Below are 21,070 nucleotides of genomic sequence, written 5' to 3'. Positions count from 1 at the left end.
TTTTTTTTTTGAGAGGTTTTCGCTATAGGGCGTGTGCGCTCGCCAGACAGACAGAGAGAGACAGAGAGACAGAAAGCGAGAAATCACCCCCCAGGGGGGATGGCCACGCCGCAATCCCTTCTCCTCCATTCTTCTCTCGGGATCTTGGGCATGCACGCACACGAGCCTGGCGTGAGTTTAAGCCACCAGGTCCGGGACGCAAACCGCGGTCGACTACATGGGAGTCTAGCGACATAGCCATTACGCTAACTGCTGGTTCCTCTTAGACATTCTTGATGAGAAGGGCACCTTCAAAGTTCCACAGATACCTTGGGCATTTTTCTTTCTTTTTTAAAGGATCAATCCTTGGCTATTTGTCTCTTACCTTAGGCTTTGCTGGAGGGAAAGCAGCATCTGAGGCAACCTTGGGCACCCTTGGCATGGTGGAGAGAGAGGCCCTAAACCTGGTCTGGCTGCTCCAGTAGGAGGGGATATGCCCTAGTGGGGAATTCACTGGGATCACAGGAAGATTTCTATCTAAAAGGAGGGAAAAGGGGATGGGGGAGCTGCCTAATCTTCCTGCAGATGGCTGACTCACCAAGAGATAACACTGAACAACCCAGACATTGTAAAAGACCACCTAGAATCCCATCTTAAGACTATTACCTTGATCATCCCATCCTAAATCCCTTTCCTTTAAAAGTCCCTAGACCCTGCCTTCTACGGCCGATGCAACACTTTGAATCTGGTCCCTTTCCCCCCTAATTCTTTCATAGTCCATGACACAGATCACCCTGATAGCACTTCTTGTACTTATTTGTTTAATTAATCCTAGCTATTCTAACTAGTGTTAAATGGTATCTCACTGTGGTTTTAATTTGCATGAAATGTCCTTCTTTATCTCTGGCAATATTCTTTGTTCTGATGTCTACTTTGTCTTACTGAATCATGTGACCATGACTCCAATCGGTTTTAGAAATCGAGGCCAGGTCCAGCCACAGTGTACAGGCAGAAGGTGCACAGGTGTATAATGCTGGAGGCTTTATGGGAAGGCTCTGGTTTACATCCTAGAACTAGCCATGAATGTGCCTATTATCCTGGTTGGCTACAGAGCTGGGTAGAAGATCATGGTGTGATGATTCTGTTGAGAGAGAGAGTGTATGTCTCTGTCTGTCATGAAGGAAATAAATTGACTTAAAAAAAAAACAAAACAGGGACCAGCAGTTGGTGTAATGGCTGTTGCTGGACTTCCATGTGGTTGACCACGGTTCGAGTTCTGGATCTGGTGGCCCAAACTCATAGTGGGTGCGTGTGCGTGCATGCCCAAGATCCCGAGAGGAGAATGGAGGAGAAGGATTGCAGGATGGTCACCCCCCCTAGGGGGGTGATTTCTCACTTTCTGGTGAGGACACATGTCCTATAGCAAAAATCTCTCCAAAACAAAAACAGACCAACCAGGCCCCAACCACAGTGGCACAACTAAGAGGATGCCACTGTGCAATAGCTAAGGCTGCATGGGAGGCCCTGATTCAGTTTCTGGCCAACCTAGAAACAAACAAAAAATGGGCCTGGTGTAGTAAGTAACCAATGCCAATGGCCCTAGGTAACTAGAAGGCTGGGGCAGGAGGATCGTGGTAAAACCTTATTGAAGAAAAACCTCTCTCTTGCTCTCCCTTGTGTGAATACTCAAAAACTCTCTCATAAAAAAGAAAGAAAGAAAGAAAGAAAGAAAGAAAGAAAGAAAGAAAGAAAGAAAGGCCAGCCAGGTGGTATGGTGGTTAAGGCAGCTGGATCCCAAATGGCCTACTGCACAGTTTGAGTCTCAGACCCAGTGGCTTATAACCTATAGCAAGAAAAGAAAAGAAAAAATCTAAATTTCTTCTTCCTCTGCCTAATAACCTCTATACATTACAGAATTTCTGCCTAGAAGTAGAAACCACCCTAGTGTACTGCTGAGGAGGATTAAGAGTGAGCTTTGTCATTTCTTACTACATATTCTAAAGAAAGGCAGCTGACTACAGAACAGGGACTTCTATGCTGCCTCCCACCCCACCCCAAGATACTCCATCAGCAGTCATTACAGAATGAGAGAGATGAGTTTATCTAAAGGTTAAAAACAGCGTTTCTATCAAGGGTCACTCCTGAAGTCATTATAATAGCCTAGTTTGGTTACAAATGTGCAACAAAAAGGAAGAGGTCTCATCCACTAAGTACTAGCTCCCGCCCTGAAGTTGGAGAACAGAGTAGTTACAGATGAATAAAATCCTTCACAGCACAGGTACACAGCACTTAATGTCCCCGTGTCCGAGGGACTGAGGTCAGATGCTGGACCTCTGAGGTCCAGATTTCTACAGCCTTATCCAGACAGGCAGACAGGAAAGGTGGGTCCTGTGAACCCTCGACATAAGGGCAGCCTCCACAAGCAAGCCCAGCATCAAGGGAGAGTGGCCAAAATGCTGTAGCCTTTCTCCAACAGCTTCCTGGCTGAGCCGCCAGGTTGCTACATTCAAGTACTCAGGGAGTGGGTGACCCTCTAAGGGACAGTCACTGCTGCCAAACATTCACATACATTGTAGCATTTTTCCTGAGAACAGAAGGAAAACATTGCCCCAAAACATACCATGTACCCAAATTCAATGGATGAAATCTTGGCCTGTACAATGGACCAAAGTCCCCAGAAGAAATGGGATGCAAGGGCAAACCTGTAATTGCAAAAACAAGAAACACGCATGAGGTGTACAGCCTTGGTCACAGGATTGTTGAAGAAGTTTCACCCTCCATGGACATTTTAACCATCTGGATACAAACTGCTTGGCCTATTCATGGGACTGTATTCTACAGAGACGTAGAACAGCGGGGCTACCATCCCCTTTCCACCTCTGGCCAGTGACAGGTGGACTCGTGGGTATACACACATCCAGCTGCCTGCCAGGGCAAGCATAAGGACATTCACAGGACTTAAGTAAGTGAAAGCCCTGGTGACCGTACTTGTAGAGAAAGAAACAATCTTTGCTACATGTGCAAGTGTACAGCATCAGCAACCAAAAAGCAGGCCTCTAAATCACTGCAGCTTTCCTCAGGAGGCAGGATGACGCTCTCACTCCCTCAGTAATTAAATTTTCAAATTCCAACCTCATCCTACCCAGCTCTCTCACAGAAGTGAAGCAAAATAGAGTGTGAACCATGGTACCACCTCTGGTTGTGCCAAGTCCCCTGTCACTGTGAATCCAGTTGTTATTCATCCAGTTCTCGGGATTTAACCACATAAAGACAAAGTTACACTTCAGGAGTGCCTGCTTCAATGCCCTCCACCCCCAGTCTCACTCTGGTTTCTTGTAGTCCCTGGAGCCTGCTAGATTCCCTGGTACTCCTCTTTCTGTCTAGGTCCTCTCCCGCCTCTCCTATTTTACTTCCACCCACTCAGGAAACAGAAAGGGAAGCTCCATACTGCCGATGGAGACTGGGGGTGGGCTTGGGTGGTAGCACGCTTAGTGAGAGCACTCTGAAGACCACAATGAGATAACTTGTGGCAAGTGGGGTGGACAGAAGAAAGTTGCTTCAATGACCAAGTAACATTGCAGGAGAGACCCCAAACTATGGGAGTAACCCACAGACCCCTTGACTAAAGAGATGTGTGTTAAGAGTTATTTAGATCTTTACAGAATTGAGAAGTTTTAGGCCCCACTTTGGGAGCTGTTGAGAAATCAGTGAAAAACAAAACTTAGAACCATCCTGCATGAGTTTTAATAATTTCCTAGGAGGAACTTAGAGAGTCCTGATATATTAAGAGGTGCCTACCACTCCTCGAGGATCATGGAAAGAAGGTGCAGGCCAGGGCACAGTGGCCTCACATGGCAGTGTCTGTTTAGATAACAGTTATTCTAGCTTTGACAAAGCACAAGTTCTAGAGATGTACAGTTATAAAGGAGCTCCTAAACTATTCTTAATTGCAAGTAACCATCCCAAATACTCTATAAAGAATTCTTACAAATTGTAAAAAAGAAGATACCTATTGATTTCAAGCAACATTTCTTCTTCTATGATGGATTTTTCTTCACTACTGAGGTTTTCAAAGTCATTTCGGAATGCAGACAAGTAACTGGAAATAAAATGGAGCTTAAAAGAAAAAAGTAACCATGTTAGGATCAATGACTTAAAACAGACAATGACAACAGTTGTCATAAGGCACATACATCTGCTGTGATTCCAGTCATCCCTGACAAAGCCGGGCAGAACCGGCCACTGTGGCTATGCCAAGAAACAGGAATTCGTGAAGCTCTCGTAGCCTGGCAGTAATCACCACTGAATGTTCTCCACAGCACAACTCACAGTAGCAGTTCTACTGCACTTGGTGCAGTGTTATCAGAAAGACAGAAGAAACTGTTATTTCTGGAGAATGTGATTTAGGTCATATTTTTTCCTAGTAAAATCTATACTTAAGTTTCACTGACTGATCTCAAAGCAGGGTATGCCTGCCTCAAAACCTTCCCCAACCTGGCTGCTATACATCTGGCAGACATGGATCTCTGGGTACTCTGATGTTTGGGGCGGATGTAGATGGTCCCTGAGAGCAGGTGCTGGGCCAGCCTACCGACTCTAAGAGGCCATGATTATTTACACACTTGTGTTAATACATTGGCAATATTTAATTCTGGTTTGGAGAAGAAACTGTTTACCCTAGGGTTCTACCAAGTTCTACCTTTAATGTATCTATATATGAATTAGATTCCTTGTTCTTAAACTTGTCTACTCTGTATCAAAAGGCAACAGAATAATTAAATCACATTTTTCGTTCTTTCCTAAATAAGAAACTAGATGTCCAGCTCTTTTTTTTCTAAGAACCCTCATTAATTACCCAGCTGGAACACCAGCAGTTCTCAATATCCCTGCTTCCATCTTCCTTCATATGCTATTCTGCTTCCATCACGGGGAAACATCATCCAGTTCAAGCACCATCCTAGGCAGGGGGTCTAGAAGGGGTCTCATGTTCTTTCTTTTTTTTTAAATGACCACCTCAAATCCAGTTCTTTTCCTTTTTTTAGAATTATTTGTTTAATTTTATTTATTCATTTATTATCACCTTTTTTCTTTTAATTTGATCAGAGTGAGACATGGAGAAGGAGGGAAAGTGCGAAAGCAAGCCATCAGGTCCAGGACTTGAACTGTGGTTGGTCATGTGGGAGTGTCTGGTGCCTTAACCACCATGTCACCTGCTGGTCCCCAAGGGATCTCACATTCTAAAGTAAACCTGGCATAGAAAAGATGATTACTGGGCCGGCTGCAGTGGCACACCAGTGGCTTGCCATTCTACTGGACAAATGTCCCTCCCTCATCTTACATAGATTTGTTACAGAAAATAAGGGAGTGAGCAGTCTAAGTCATTTTGTAAGATTAATGTAATTTCTATTCTAAAAAGTAATATATGGGGCTGGTATGTGATGTGGTGGTTAAGGCACTGGACTTCCCATATGGGCTGCTGCAGTTTGAGTCCTGGACCTGGTTGCTTACTTTCTCACTTTCTCTGGTCAAATAAAAAAAAAATAATAAATAAATAAATAAATAAATAAATAAATAAATAAAATAATTATTTAAAAAAGCAGATATAAATAATAAACATTAAAATGAACATTATAGGCTTATTTCACATGTGTGCATAGATGTACAGTTCTTAGAGCTACTCAGTTTTTGTAAAGGTCTAATTTCTCTTCAGCATGGCCATAATCCATATACCTGAAGACTGCTACTGCTTTCTCTCAGCCTGGCCTAAACAGTCCTACCTTCCTCCACCCTTCCCTCTCATGTCATCCTGGCCTCTGTTTGGGACATAGTCAAGTTCATCACCATCAGCCTGGAAATGTGACAAGAAGAAAGCTAGCATAGTTTTCTAGCCCTGCCATGAATCTACATGTGAATGGCTGCCCCTGAAGTGTGGGCCAGCCCCTCAAGACTCCATCCCCATGCCTGGCTCAGAGCGGGTGCACTCCCGTCCTTCTCACTCTTGATCTCTGTGTGAAGGCACAGGGCAGCCTACAGAGCTGTCCTGCAGCACCAGGGTCACCCAGGCAACCTGGCAATAAGCTCTTACCCTCCCTGCCCACTCTCTCCTAGCCCTATTTAGTTTCACTGTTGCTACTGACTTTCCTCAACCCAAGGCTCCAATAGTGGGTTAAGAAAGGAATGGAAAAAAGAGGAAATTCCCATGAGAAATAATCCTCTACATTCATTGATCTCCCATGATTTGGGGCAGGAAAGAAAACTATGAATATAAAGGCCTTTCCCCTATCGTGATACCCAAAAGCTTATTTTTCACCATATAGCATAAAACAAACAATTAAGGTAGTAATCTCCCAAAAGAAAGCCAGAAAACAGAATGGAGATTGGGATTTTTGGAAAGAACTAGAAGGAACTACAAAGGGACCTATGTTCTTCTCTGATAGAATACAGGCTATCTCCCAAGACCAGCAGATGGCTTAATGGTTACACCACTGGACTCTCAAGCAGTCGACCACAGTTCAAATCCCGGACCCAGCGGCTTAAAACTCACACCAGGTGCATGTGTGTGCATGCCCAAAATCCTGAGAGGAAACTAGAGGAGAAGGGATTGCAGCGTGGCCATTCCCTTGGGGAGTGATTTCTCACTTTCTGTCTCTTTGTCTCTCTAGTGAGTACACACGTCCTATAGAAAACACAAAAACCTCTCTCAACAAATAAATAAAGAATGAATGAATACAGGTTATCTCTACACAGAGATTTTTAAAAAGTTGTTGAACTCAAATCTACACTTAACAGAAAGAAAGAGAATAACTTTTGCTGTGTATTTCCACTTTATTACTCAAGCAGGGAACTTGAGGCAAACCCAGACCTTCAGCAATGTGCAGAGAAGAGGCCAGAGGAGTGGGTGGGGACACATACTGGCCAAGAAGGAAAACTGACAGGAAGGGAAATACCAGGAGAGAGTATGGGGGTGGCATAATCGGCCACTTTATCCAGGATGAGGAAGGGAACAAAGAGGTAATGAGCACAGCAGTGGTTGTTCTCCATGCCCAGCACCCACAAGGAGGCCACAGGTTTGAAAACGGAATAGGACAAGGAAAGAATGAGGAATATCAGCAGCTCAAAAATAATCTTTTTTCAACGTAAGTGAGAGTTCGACTAAGCATCCCACAACTTAAAAGGGGCCTCTTTTAAAACGAAGATGTAACTCTAACTGCATAAAATTGACTTACATAATTTATCTATCAACAGTATAAAACTAGTCTCCTACCTGTTGTTTCCTGGTAGGATACTTTTGAATGTTTGCTTTGAAAAAGGGGTACTTTTCATAGTTATAATCATACATCCATTCACAGAAGTGATTCCCAATGTCGAACCCCCTGCAGTAAGAGAAAAGACAGAGCACAGGTGAGGCAATTTGCTGTTCTGGAGGTAGTTTGTCCTCAGAAGGAAAGAGGCTGAGTTCTGGGCACATTATCCCAGCCCCAACGAGGTAATGATCAGAATCCTGGCTACTGAAGCTGTTAAGGCACCATCTGAATACGCTCAAGAACAACACGTCTTGGGGCTGGCAGGTGGCGTGGTGGTTGAGGCGCTGGACTCCCACATGGCTGACTACAAGTCAGGTCCCAGACCCGGAGGTTTGCTTTCCCATTTCCACCCCACCTCCTCTGTCTCCCTCTGGTCAAATTAAAAAAAAGAAAAAATAGTGATAATAAATAAAATTAAATAAATACTTAAAAAAAAATCCATCTCCTGTAATCAGCACTGTTGAAAGGAAAATGATCTCTGAAGCCAAAAGAAAATGCCAAGTTCTTTGGGCCAGATGGTGGCATAGCAGCAATATGTGACATTCCTTGAGGCTGACCCATATGGAAAGGTTCCAGGTTTACATCCAGAGACCTCCTCAAGTGCTGGGTATGTGCATGCTCACGATCAGAAGCAGGCTCAAGCCAAGGATGGATCATGGCATTGAGACTGTTGAGGGGAGCCAACAGGTGGGGTAAAGGTTAAGGCAGTTGGATCATTGACCAAGTTTGCGGTTTGAATCCTGGGCATGGATTCAAAAATCACACCAGGCTTGAAAATCACACCAGGCACAAGTGTATGCATGGCCAAAATCCTGAGAGGAGAATGGAGAAGGGGTTGTGGCATGGTCATCCCCCTGGGGTGTGATTTCTCACTTTCTCTCCCTTTTTCTCTCTCTATAACAAATGTACATGATGTATAGTAATAAATAAAATATATATATATATATATATATAAATACAAGACCTTGTGGGGGGTGTTGTCTGTCTCTCTGTCTCTGTCTTGCTCATGAGAGAAATACATTAAAAAAAACAAAAAAAGAGCCAAGTTCTAAGTCCTAGATTTTAATAGCGTGGCTGTTCCTCCTAGTCCAGTCAGCTGAGAATGGGAACCATGCTGCTTTTTCACACACAGCCTGCACTCCCAGTGAAGCAGCTTTCAACTGAGAATAGTGTTTTCACTTACCTATGTTAACAATATTAACAATAATAAAACAATACTGAACTGAAGACATTTGCCTAACACAATACCTGTAGTTATAACTGCTGTATTCAAAGTCAATAAGCATCAGTTTCTGCTTTTCAGAATTCTCTCGGCCTTCCAGCAGTAAGATATTACCTACAAAAAAGGTTTGTGTGACATTATTTATTTTGTAGTAGAAGACTCAAGTGCTTGGGTAGCAGAGCTAAGAGTGTGGTTCTGACCCTTTTAGGAGATCCTAACTGAATGCAGCTTTTGGTCCCCATGGACATCACCGTGGTATGGACAGAGCACAGGAGAAGTGCTGCCATGGGAGGCCTGGCCCTGGGCAGGGAGATGCGAAAGCCAGCACCCTTGAACACCTGTTCACTGCCCTGGCCTCCTTCGAGCTCTGGGCTCACTGAACAGAGCCTAGTCTCACAACACTGTCTGGGGCAGTACTTTCCATTAGCGGTACACTGGTGCTTCAGGCTGGTCCACACCCCACCCCCTACCCCTTTACTTCCCAGACTTAGCTGGCTGGTTGTGGAATATTAGCTGGGAAGCTCTGTCATTGTGTCTGACCTAGTGAAGATGCTGCAGGATAAGCTCAGCTACCACACAGGTCCCACTGTGTTGTCCTCCCAGCTTTTCCTTCCCAAGAACACCCCAGACAGAGTTCTTATGATGACATTTTCTTTCATGCTGAATTCCAGGTCAGAAGTGGGCTGGTAGGGACCAGCAGTTGGCATAATGGCTATGTCGTTGGACTCCCATGTAGTCAACTGCGGTTCGAGAGACCCAGTGGCTGAAACTCACACGAGGTGTGTGTGCGTGTGTGCCCAAGATCCCAAGAGAATGGAGGAAAAGGGATTGCAGCATGGCCATCCCTTCTGGGGGGTGATTTCTCACTTTCTGTCTCTAGATCTCTGTCTTTCCAGTGAGTGCACATGCCCTATAGCAAAAAAAAAAAAAAGGAAGGAAGGAAGGAAGCAAGGAAAGGAAGAAAGGAAGGAAGGAAGGAAGGAAAGAAAAGAAAAGAAAAGAAAAGAAAAGAAAATAAAAAAGAAAAGAAAAGAAAAGAAAAGGAAAGGAAAGGAAAGGAAAGGAAAGGAAAGGAAAGGAAAGGAAAGAAAAGAAAAGAAAAGAAAAGAAAAGAAAAGAAAAGAAAAGAAAAGAAACGAAAAAAAGAAGTGGGCTGGTCACCAGCCTGGCTCTTCATGTTCCCAAGACCCCCCCCGCCCCCTCCCCACACACACACATTCTACTCAGCACTGCAGGTCCCGTGAGATGGGCAATGGGAAGCCAGATTTTACCAGATGTCCAGTCACTCTGTTTCCAGGGTTTCTGGTGGAAAGTAGTTTTTAGGGTTCTAAGAATATTTCCTCCTTTTCCAGTAGCAATTAAACAGAGACAAGGGACCAGCAGTTGGCGTAATGGCTATTTTGCTGGACTCTCAGGTAGTCAACTGCAGTTTGAGTCCCAGACCTGGTGGGTTAAACTCATGCCGGGCACATGTGCATGCGTGCCCAAGATCCCGAGGGGAGAAGGGATTGCGGTGTGGCCATCCCCACTGGGGGGTGATTTCTTGCTTTCTGTCTCTCTGTCTTTCTGCTGAGTGCATACGCCCTCTAGCAAAAATCCTCTCCAAAAACAACAGCAACAACAACAAAAACAGAGACAAATGCCCAAAGTAGCAGAACTAAATAAATGTACACCTCCCATCTTCTCTATCTTTTCTACACTTTGCCATCACAGAGGCAGCTGACCTCTTTCCAGAACCCTCTCTCTAGTGGTGTCTGTGTTATTTATTACCCCCATGCCCAACAACACCACTGGAAGGGTGTAGATAACACACAAAATCCCTACACCCTGCTTGACCTTAGCCAGCAATGATCAGTTAACTAACAAAAGGTATCTTAGCTCAAACTAATGGCTTATTGATGGCAGGTCTTTAGGAGGGACTGTTCTTGGAATCTGCTTCGCCTAGGAAGAAAGGGCATGAGGTTGGACTTCAGTCACCTGTGATGGGGGAGCACAAGGACAGCAAGACAGAGAGCAGGGAACATTGACGGCATCAGTAGGAGCTGCACAATTAGGCAGGCACCTGCCTCTGATGAGCTGTTAGGTCACAGTGGGTAAAGCCTGTTACAGGATGTGACAGACAGCACTGTAATGTTTTTAAAGAGAGAAACCCAGAGTGCACTGACATTTAGCGAGAAAGGGCTTTGATAAGCTGCAGTGTGCTGCAGTGTGGGCCCAGGTCTGACTCAGAAGGTGACTTGTTCTTTACTACTTCTCAGATTTAAAAGTCATATATGGGGGGCCAATAGGTGGTGTGGTGGTTAAGGCACTGGACCCTTACATGACTGACAGCAGTTCAAGTCCCAGGCCTGGGAGCTTGAGCTTGTTTTCTCACTTTACCTCTCCTCTGGTCAAATTAAAACATAAATAAAATTAAATAATTATTGTTTTTAAAAAGTCATATGTTCAAAGAGCTGAACACTAAAAAACAATATGTGAGGCTGGCAGGTGGCAGAGGGGTAAGGGCACTGGATTCACACATGGGCGACTACAGTTTGAGTCCTGGACCTGGCAGTTTGTTTTCTCACTTCCCTCTCTCTTTCTCTGTCCCTCTCTGGTCAAATTAAAAAAATTTAAAAATAATGAATAAAGTTAAATAAATAATTCTTTAAAAAAATGTGACTTAGAAAAGTTTAAGTCCTTTATCCCAACTCAAGTTGTGAATATTCCTTCAGATATTTTTCTACATATTTCTCTACCTTTTAAATAAATGAGAAGGTACCTTATACCTTTTCTATGACTTTTTTCCTTAGTATATCTGTGAGGATTTTCTGTTGGTATGTATAAAACTATCTTATGTGCTTTAATAGTTAAATTATATTTCATTGTCTGGCTGTTTCATAATTTTTTGTGTCTCAATCTCTCCTGGTAGTCAGCTGGCATTTATCATACACACTGGAGGTAATCTTCTAAATATATACATCAATGCTATTTTTAGCATAACACAGTAATTCTTACCTTCTTGACAGTCATTATGACAAAATACAACTGGAGATGGAGTAGATTCAAGCAAGGATCTAGAAAAGAAAGGTTTTACTGTTACCTTTCAAACTTTTAAGTAAGATATAAACAGTCCCACTGTCTCAACATGGCCAGCACTCCATTAGTGCTCCAAACCAAACCATGGTCTCTGTGTAACACAGTCACGTCAGTTCTGGAAACTGTGTCATTATGTGGCTTCAACTCCACGGAAGCTCACACCAGAAATCTTCACAGGTCCCTCAGTACTCCAAACTCTTTCCTGCTGCAGGACCTTTGCACATGACGGTCCCCTCCTGCAGCACCCCCTCCTCGCTTTGTTTTCCATCCTCCTAATAGAAGCTCCTTGAAAAATGCCTGGGTCACCATTCCCTCCACACCAATCACGACGCCTTGTGCAGCAGACACTCAGATATTAAGGTGTAAATACTTGTTGAGGTGCGTATGCAAGTAGCCTGCACTCAGTCTCACACTGAGGACACCATGGCCTCGACTCAGCGATCACTGTCAACTTCCTACTGTTTTCCCCTAAAGCTTAGGTGTAACTGTTTCCCTCATTTGCTTATGCTCCAGAGCCTGCCCTTACTTTTTCTCTCCAGCCCCAAATGACAAATCTATTGTCCTAGATACTCTACTTGCCCTAGTCACCAAACCACTCCTCTAAAATTTTCCTCCCTCTATGAAACATTCATGAACTGACTAGAGGTAAAGTGACAGTATTTGTAGAAAACTAATGCTAGATACAAAACTCATCTGTTTAAATTCATCCTGTAAAACCCAGACATGATTAAATGCCAAACATGAGGAAAGCTTAATCAATGCTCATTGATAACAGTTTTAGCAAATCAGAATACCTGAATTTTTGGACAGATGTACTTATTACTTATTAAGCCAGAAGACAGAAGCAGATCCTCACCTCAGGTTTTCCAGTTCCAAAGGGAGATTGTAACTGAGGAATTTGTGGAGCTGCTTAACTCTGGATTCCCCAGTAAATTTAATTCTCAGCACTTGATTTAGGTATCTGTGAGAAAACAGGACACAGAGGATCACTGAGCAGTTCACCCAGGCTTATTCCTGGGGCTACAGTCAAACATTCAATCCCAGCACAGCCACAGTAACAGCCGTGGGGAAGAGGAGCAGACTGAGGATTCTCAGCTTTCTAGAAAGCTGAATTTCTCTCCATCCACCAGTTAGTATATCAGCGTTTCCATAAACAAATCTTTTTTAGTTCAGAAATGGATTTTTATATGTGAGAAAGACTTGGTCATGAGACAAATACCTCCGAGTGACAGCCTGCACAGCAGTGAACCAGAGGATGACCTCTGAATGCTGTGGCAGACCTTGCTCACTTCTGCTACTGCTGAAAGCCACAATGGAGAACTCAGGACCGAGCCACTTGACCACTTACTTTTCCATCGTTCCAAAAAGCCATTTTGGTTCCTTATTGAAGGGCATTTTCATACCATGAAATGTAGCCATTTTCTCAGCTATTTCTGCAGAAATATCTGGCAAACTTAATTCTTCAGTGTCTAACCGCCGGCTCTGAAATAAAAAAGGAGTTAAAAGTTGTTATTTATCCAGGTAACTCAAAAAGTGTGAGATCACACAATCTTTTATTATTTTTTTTAAAAAAATAACTATTTTATTTGCTATTGTTATCATTTTTTCAATTTGCCCAGAGAGAGAGAGAAAGAGAAGTGAGAAAGCAAGTCACGAGGTCTGAGACTCGAACCACAGTCGTCCATGTGGGAGTCCAGCACCTTAACTACCATGCCACCTGCCAGCCACAAAATAAAACAATCTTAAGAACTATTAATAGAAGCCAGTTTCTGTAGGGTATTTAAGTCTCACCAAATGCACAAAATTCCCTCAGGAATGGATGCTGTGTTTCTATACTGATATAACAAATGCTATGGCATCTCTATAGTGCAGAACAGGCCATCTCCAAAGGTCTATGTTATTTTGAAAACCCTCTGTCTGCCTTTTTTAAATGCCAGAGAATGCATTGCACATGCCAAAGAAGAGACGGAGAGGAACAAAAGCATCTTTCAAAGGGGCGTGGTCACACTACAATCCCTTCTCCTCCATTTCTTGCTCTTGTTGGGACTTGGGGCATACACACACATGGCCCGGTGTGTTTTTAAAGCTGCCAGGGCCAGGATTTGAAACAGTCAGTACATGGCTCCCTCAATCACTAGACTATAGGGCCAGCCCTTAAACCCTTTTTAATTGTGAGAATGCTCTTCCTTAAAACTTACTAAACTAAAAACGATTTCCCTATCATCTATAATTCTGCCCTCTAAAACCACACAAAACAAGTCTTATGTACTCTATCCAACACTCAAATCCATGTCTTCAGCAATTCATCACATGACCCAGCTCCAGCTTCTCCCTCAGCTGGTACATTCTGCTCTGCCTGCTGCAGGAAAGATGTGTGCGAGGGTCGGCAGGTGACATGGCGGTTAAGGCACTAGGCTCCCACATGGCTGGCTATGGTTCAAGACCCAGACCTGGTGACTTGTTTTCCCTATCTCTCCCTCTCTGGTCAAATTAAACAACAACAATAATAACAAATGGAATTAAATAAATAAATCTTTGAAAAGGGAAAAAAAATAAATAAAAGATGTGTGTGTGCAGAATAAGTTCTAACCAGGAGATGTGCTGTGAGTCCAGGAGAAGCCATTGCCAACTTCCCCCAATGGTGTCCTCAGCACCTGGCCTGGCACAGGGCAGGCTTCAGCAGGCAAAGCTAAGCAAAGAAACAGAGCCAAAGAGGACTTAGTGCCAGTCTCTGGACACTGTGCTTCTGCAATGCAGCCTGAGGCTATACTGCTTTGGCTGCTCTTTCATATTAACGTTCATGGAGCTTATGATCAATGTAGACCACAAGGGCTTCTTCACATGAACTGCTCCTGACACAAACCCAGAGACATTTCCCTGAAAAACCAAAGCAGGACAGCACAAAGGTTAGGAACAAATGCTCCTAAGTTAGAAAAACCACAGTTCAGGGATCAGCAGGTGGCATGGTGGTTAAGGGCGCTGGACCCACATGGCCGACTATGGTTTTGAGTCCCAGACCTGGTGGATTGCCTTCTCACTTTCTCTGCCCCCCCCCCCCCACCTCCATCTCTGGTCAAACTAAAATAAATGAATAAAATTAAGTAAAATAATCCTTTAAAAAAAAAAAAAAAACACAGTTCAAATTCTGGCTTTAATGTTTACTTCAAGGCTATATGACACTAAGGGCAAGTTACTTAATATACTATTCTTCATTTTCTTGCTTCTAGAAAACAGGAACTATGACTTCGTTTTTGTTTTTGCCATAGGGCACATGGGCTCATCAGAGAAAGTGAGAGAGGGAGAATGAGAAATCATCCCCTGGGGGGGATGGCCATGCCACAATAGCTTCTCCTCCATTCTCCTCTTGGGGTTTTGGGCACACATGCGCACACATCCAGTGTGATTTTTCAAGCTGCTGGGTCTGAGACTTGAACCAAGGAGTTGGCCATGTGGGAGCCAGCACCTTAGCCTCCACACCATCCGATGGCCCTGGTAACTAGGACATTAAGACCCTCACAGAGTCACTATGAGAGCTGGGGGAGATAATGCACACAAGGCCTCTGAGATAAGGGTGAGTCTCAACACATTGCAGGTGTTCTTAATTAGACCCAAGCACTCACTGAAAGCATTGGGCTTGGTGTTCTACTTAGCCCCGGAATCCTCTCCACAACTTTCTCCATAAATTATCATACCATGCATGAGATAAGGATAGAACTCAGCTTCTAGTGACAGGATACTTAGGACTTAAGGTAGCTCACTCAGCTTTTATTTTTTTCTTTTAAGAGAGTTTTTTTGCTATAGGGCATGTGCGCTCACTGGAGAGAGAGAGAGAGACAGACAGACAGACGGGGGGATGTCCACACCGCAATCCCTTCTTCACAATTCTCCTCTCGGGATTTTGGACACACATGCACATGCACTCAGCATGAGTTTCAAACCACCAGGTCCAGGACTCAAACCACCATTGACTACATGGGAGTCCAGTGACGTAACCACTATGCCATATGCTGATCCCCAGCTCATTCAGCTTTTAAAAATGCCTGTAAGTTTCTTTACCAGCACAATAACATAGGCTGGGAGAGAAGTAAATCGATTTAAAGAGGGCTAAGGTTCTTGCATTGTCTGGAAAAATGACAATAATACCAACTGATATTATAAAGCTGGATAAGTCAAATACAAAAACTGTAACTAAAAATAATCAATAAAAGAATGGTAGAGGTGCATGATTTCCAAATGAATGGGAAAGGAAATAATGAAAAAAGAAACAGAATAAGAAAAGGTAGGAAAGGAGGACCAGCAGTTAGCGTAATGGCTATGTTGCTGGACTCCCATGTAGTCAACTGCAGTTCGAGTCCTGGACCCAGTAGCTTAAACTTGCGCCGGGCACACGTATGTGCCTGCCCAAGATCCTGAGAAGAGAATGGAGGAGAAGGGATTGCGGTGTGGCCATCCCCCCTGGGGGGTGATTTCTCGCTGTCTCTTTGTCTCTCTGGCGAGTGCACGCGCCCTATAGTAAAAACCTTTCAAAAAAAAAAAAAAGGTAGGAAAAATATAACTCCATACTAAGATGGCACTAAGACTTAGTGACCAGCAGACGGCATAATGGTTATGTTGCTGGACTCTCACATAGTCGACCGCAGTTCGAGTCCTACACCCAGAGGCTTAAGACTGATGCCAGGGGGGGTCAGCAGGTAGTGTGGGGGTTAAGATGCTGGACTCTCACATGGCTGATGACAGTTCAAGTCCTGAACCTGGCTGCTTGCTTTCTCACTTTCTTTCTCTGTCTGTCCCTCTCTGGTCAAATTTAAATAAATTTAAGTTAAATAAAATAACTCTTAAAAAAAAAAAATCCCTAGAGGAGAATGGAGAAGAAGGGATTGTGGTGTGACCATCTGCCCGGAGGGGGGGGGTTGATTTCTCGCTTTCAGTCTCTCTAGCAGAGCGCACATATCCTATAGCAAAAATCTTCTTCAAAAAAACTAAAATAAAAAAAATAAAGAAAGATGGCTGACTTATAATCCCAAATATATTGGCAATTATAGTAAATGTAAATGAACTGATAGTTTCAATTAACAGATAAAGATTATCAGAATGAATTTTTGAAAAAAAATCTATACACTATTTATAAGAGAATTAATTTTTTTAAAGAATAATTTTTTTTAACTTTACTTATTTATTTATTTTTAATTTGACCAGAGAGGAACAGAGCTGAAAGAGAGGGGTGGGGGGAGTGAGAAAGCAAGCTGCCAGGTCCAGGACTTGAACCATAATTGACCACGTGGGAGTCCAGCACCCCCAATCACGCTACCCACCAGCTCCAGAATAAATTTTGTTTATTCATTCATATTGTTATTTGTAACCACATTAAGGATTTTATATTTGCAAAACTCTCTAAAATACTTAATTATATCACTTGATTTTTATGCCTGAAAGAGGTTACTGTCTTTATTGAGACAATTATAAATAAAAACATGGCCAGGTGCCAGAGACTAGACTAAAGGTAGAGTGTGGCACAGTGATCCATTCATCTAACCATGCCTTCAGGGTTGGCAGTTCCAAGGCCAGGCCATGACACCACCTTGAAGAGGTCCCTCAGGGGACAGATCACAGAAGGCTCTCTGTTCCTGGGCTGTAGAGTAGACAAAGGAACCCCCTCTTTCAGCCCCTAGCTAGATGTTCATTGAGCCCTGCAAGCAGAGCACCCCTTAGTCAGGTGTCCCTGTGCTAGGCCTGTCCGCACAGCTGCACAGGACAGCCTGGCACATGTGAGGCCTCTTGTGGCAAGACACCCCATGCAGAGGGTATAAAGAGTGCCACTGGAACATAAGGAGTTCAGTTAAGATGAACAAGCTTTTATCAGAACCGCAAACCTAGCTGAAAGCAGGGGACAGCAAGCTAATAGGATCAGCAATGCCTAACAAACACATCGGTCCTGAGGGTGCCACAGCCACCCTCTTTAACCATTAAGGTTAATGAGAACTCTTGAGGCACAAAGCATCATGCAGGGAATAAAGTGTGTGAGTGAGGCAGGGGATATGCCCACATAACCCTTAGATGTTATAGCAACATTAAAAATGCCTCAGGATAACAAGAAAGGGAAAATAAACCTGGCTGATTGGAAATAGAGGATTTGAGCTAGGCCCTGAAACCTAAGAGGAATCTGACAGGCACACAGAAATAGGAAAGGTGGGAGACAGAGAAGACTCTAAACAGTAGAAAGGCATAAAAACGCAAAGGACAATGAGCGACAAGGGGGAAAGAACTGTGCTGGCCTCCATAGGGCTCTGGCCAGAGAAGGGACAGGGTATAGCCACTGTCAAACTGTTCTAGCAGCCAATTCTATAAAGAAAAACACCAGAATTTGAGATCAACAGGTGAAAAGGTGAAAGTTTCAGGGTAAGCAGCATAAGGAGACAGGGAATGGTAAGTTTCATATATCACCCCTGCGGAGGATGGCCATCTTACCGGGATGAACTGCTCCAGTCGGCCTTGGGGAAAGATGCCATAGAGTTTTGGCCCAAGCGATCTCTCTGCGAGAATGGCAAACATAACACTCTCCAGAACCATAGCCTCGGCCCCCTAAAACAGACAAGAGCAAATCATATGTTTACTGAGTGTTCATTTAATCTACTGCTCATTAACTATTCTTCGATGTGGGTACTATCAACACTTACCACCCCTATTTTAATACAAAGAAACAGGTTCCAAAATCACAGATGTTGTGATTCACAGGATCCATGCTTGCAAACATTAGACTGTATTGATGAAATTTAAAATTCAAGTTTAATTTAGGTCATCTGTTCCAGAAATAGAACAATATCTATCAGTGCTTTTATTGCTTCTATTTATTTTATAACCTCTGTATGAGCCTCACTCCTGGGCATTTTATCAAAGGCCATAACATCATCTATTGTGGTAAGGGCTGATTGATTGGCTCTTTGGTTGAGAGCATCTAGTGAAAAGAAATGATCTAAATGAACTTCTACCCACTAAGCTGGTCAGTGGATACAGTAAGTTTGAGAATTACTGATTTAGGTCCAAGTTCTATGGTTCTTTGATCCAAAGAGCACCCTAGCATTTGGCATTCCAGGTTTCGATTTCCAGCTCTCATAACTAGTCTCCTGGGGTTTGTTTGTCTTCCTGCTAAAACCTCTATGATGTGCCTCTCTTCCGCCCTAATAACTAATGTGGGATCTACAATCATTTCACCGTCAAAATCCATCCTCTTGTCTCAATTCAAATTCATTCCTTAATCAAGTTCCCTTAACTAGCAAATTACAGCCTACGGGTTTCTATCTGTTGGAGTGAAGGAGTGGAAAAACATCATGCTCAACCATAAGGTGCACCCAAATCTCCTACAGAGCTTTCACAGGTAGAGATTCTCAGATCCCAAGTCCAGGTTTCTGAGTTGTGTCTAAGGAGAACTGCCAGAAGATGTGCTCTGAAAAAGCTTTTCCGATTATTCTAGTTCATCCCTTGTTAAGAGATGTGCTGTGGGGGAACATGACCCCTGAAAAACATGTTACAAAAAACAAAGAAATCTAAAGGAAAAACTAATTAGGCAACGAAATGACACTAGAATTAATGTGAAGAAAAAAGAAGATACTTCCACAGGCTATCAGACCTCATTAAAGTAAAAAGTAATTCAGTACTTTTACAGTTTGTGGGGGCAAATGGGTTTGTTGGTAATCCCCCACAATTACAGTTTAACCATCATGTTATAGTAATCCCCACAATTATGGTCTAACCATCATTTTTATGAGGCTCAATCTTTATTTACTAATTTGCAGTTTTGTGTAGATGACAATACAGACAGCACATTCATTTCAACTTAATGGACTTTAGGATATGATATCAGTCAGGTTTTATTTCTTCAATCTATTGAGAATGACAATAAATACCTAACAGCATTTTCTGCTTACTTGGCAAAACATTTTTTATTTTTTATAAATTATTTCATTTTATTTATTATCTTTCTTAAATTATTTGCTATAGGGCATGTGCGCTCACCAGATTGAGGGAAAAAATGAGAAACCACTGTAAAATGCACAACCATGTGGAGGTTGGGCATCACAGCACAAGACAGTGCTCGACTTTGCTCTGAGACCAGGAAATCTGCCATCTGTGGCTCTTTGTAGCCCTTTGCAATCTGTATAATCGCCTACAAAATTTCAACTCTCTTTCCAATAGTTTCTGAAGAGTAGGATTAAGATCTCTTGTTCCGGATTCCTAGGAATATGGAATGTTTTCAGAATTAAATTTTATTTTTCAACTTTTCAGCTTTTAACATGATAAAATGACTAAACTGAAGGGCACTAAAGTGGCACTGTATAAAATAAAGACAGCAGGGAGCCAGTGGCTGGCATGATGGTTAAAGCACTGGACTCCCACAGGCTGATCGCAGTTCAATTCCCAGACCTAATGGCCTGTTTTCTCACTTTCTCTCTCTCTCTCTCTCTCTCTCTCTCTCGTGAGTGCACATGCCCTGTAGAATACTAAAAAAAAATTATGATAAATAAGATTGAATTATTTTTTAAAAAAGAATGATTTGTTTAATTTCATTTGCTATTATTATTATTTCTTAATTTAACCAGAAAGAGAGAGAGAGCAAGAGAAAGAAGGAAAGTGAGAAAGTAAGCCACCAGATCTGGGACTCAAACTGTGGTCTGCCATGTGAGAGTCCAGTGCCTTAACCACCACACCACCTGCTGGCCACTGAATGAATAATTCTTTTTTTAAATTATTTTATTTAATTTTATTCATTCATTTATTTTCATTTGATCAGAGAGAGAGAGAGAGAAAGAAAGCAAGCCACCATGTCTGGGACTCAAACCATGGTCAGCCATGTGGGAGTGTCCAGCACCCCAACCATCACGCCACCTGCTGGTCCCCATGAATAATTCTTGAGGGGGGAAAAAACAGCTGGCCCTCTATAGCCACAGAATATGAAAACAATACATTACTGCTGGCATATTCTATGTAATTAGGCCTTTATTGATTTAGTCTAGCCTGTAATGAATATTTAGATTTTCTCCCTTTTTCATTATTTCCTAAACAAAATAGTATAACAATTATTTGCATAGTATTTACATATCATTAGGTATTATAAGTAATCTAGAGACGTGTATGGGTAATATGCAGTACTGTACTTTTTTTTCCCCCTAGCTTTAGCTATAGGGTTGTACACTAGTCAGAAAGACAGAGAGAGAGGAACTAGAAAAATGAGAAATTATCCCTCAGGAGGGATAGCCACACCGCAATCGTTTCTCCTTCATTCTCCTCTTACGATTTTGGTCACGCGTGCACACACACACACACACCTGGTGTGATTTTCAAGCCACTGGGTCCAGGACTCAAATTGTATAATTAGCCACATGGGACCCACTCACCTTAACCTTTACATTATCTGCTGGCCCAGTACTATACCACTGTATAGAAGGAACTTAAGCATCCACAGAGTTTAGTATACTTCTAGAACTAATCCCCT

The 21,070-nt window shown here is 42.9% G+C and overlaps 1 protein-coding gene across 1 annotated transcript in view; it reads right to left on the bottom strand.

Annotated features, from left to right (window-relative positions):
* Positions 1-21,070, bottom strand: part of CHKA (choline kinase alpha) — a 74,423-nt gene that overhangs the window by 10,865 nt on the left and 42,488 nt on the right. The window contains exons 6-13 of the mRNA XM_006171357.3: positions 18,049-18,162; positions 12,932-13,065; positions 12,440-12,544; positions 11,503-11,561; positions 8,532-8,619; positions 7,244-7,352; positions 3,989-4,095; positions 2,600-2,681 (exon numbers count right to left, since the gene is read on the bottom strand). Of these exons, the coding sequence (XP_006171419.1) occupies positions 2,600-2,681; positions 3,989-4,095; positions 7,244-7,352; positions 8,532-8,619; positions 11,503-11,561; positions 12,440-12,544; positions 12,932-13,065; positions 18,049-18,162 (798 nt within the window). The remainder of the gene's footprint in view (positions 1-2,599; positions 2,682-3,988; positions 4,096-7,243; positions 7,353-8,531; positions 8,620-11,502; positions 11,562-12,439; positions 12,545-12,931; positions 13,066-18,048; positions 18,163-21,070) is intronic.

The sequence above is a fragment of the Tupaia chinensis genome, unplaced genomic scaffold (genome assembly GCF_000334495.1).
Source record: "Tupaia chinensis unplaced genomic scaffold, TupChi_1.0 Scaffold149501_1, whole genome shotgun sequence".
Classification (NCBI taxonomy): domain Eukaryota; kingdom Metazoa; phylum Chordata; class Mammalia; order Scandentia; family Tupaiidae; genus Tupaia; species Tupaia belangeri.
The sequence above is the reverse complement of the archived record's forward strand: the minus strand, read 5'-3'. Positions and strand labels throughout refer to the sequence as shown.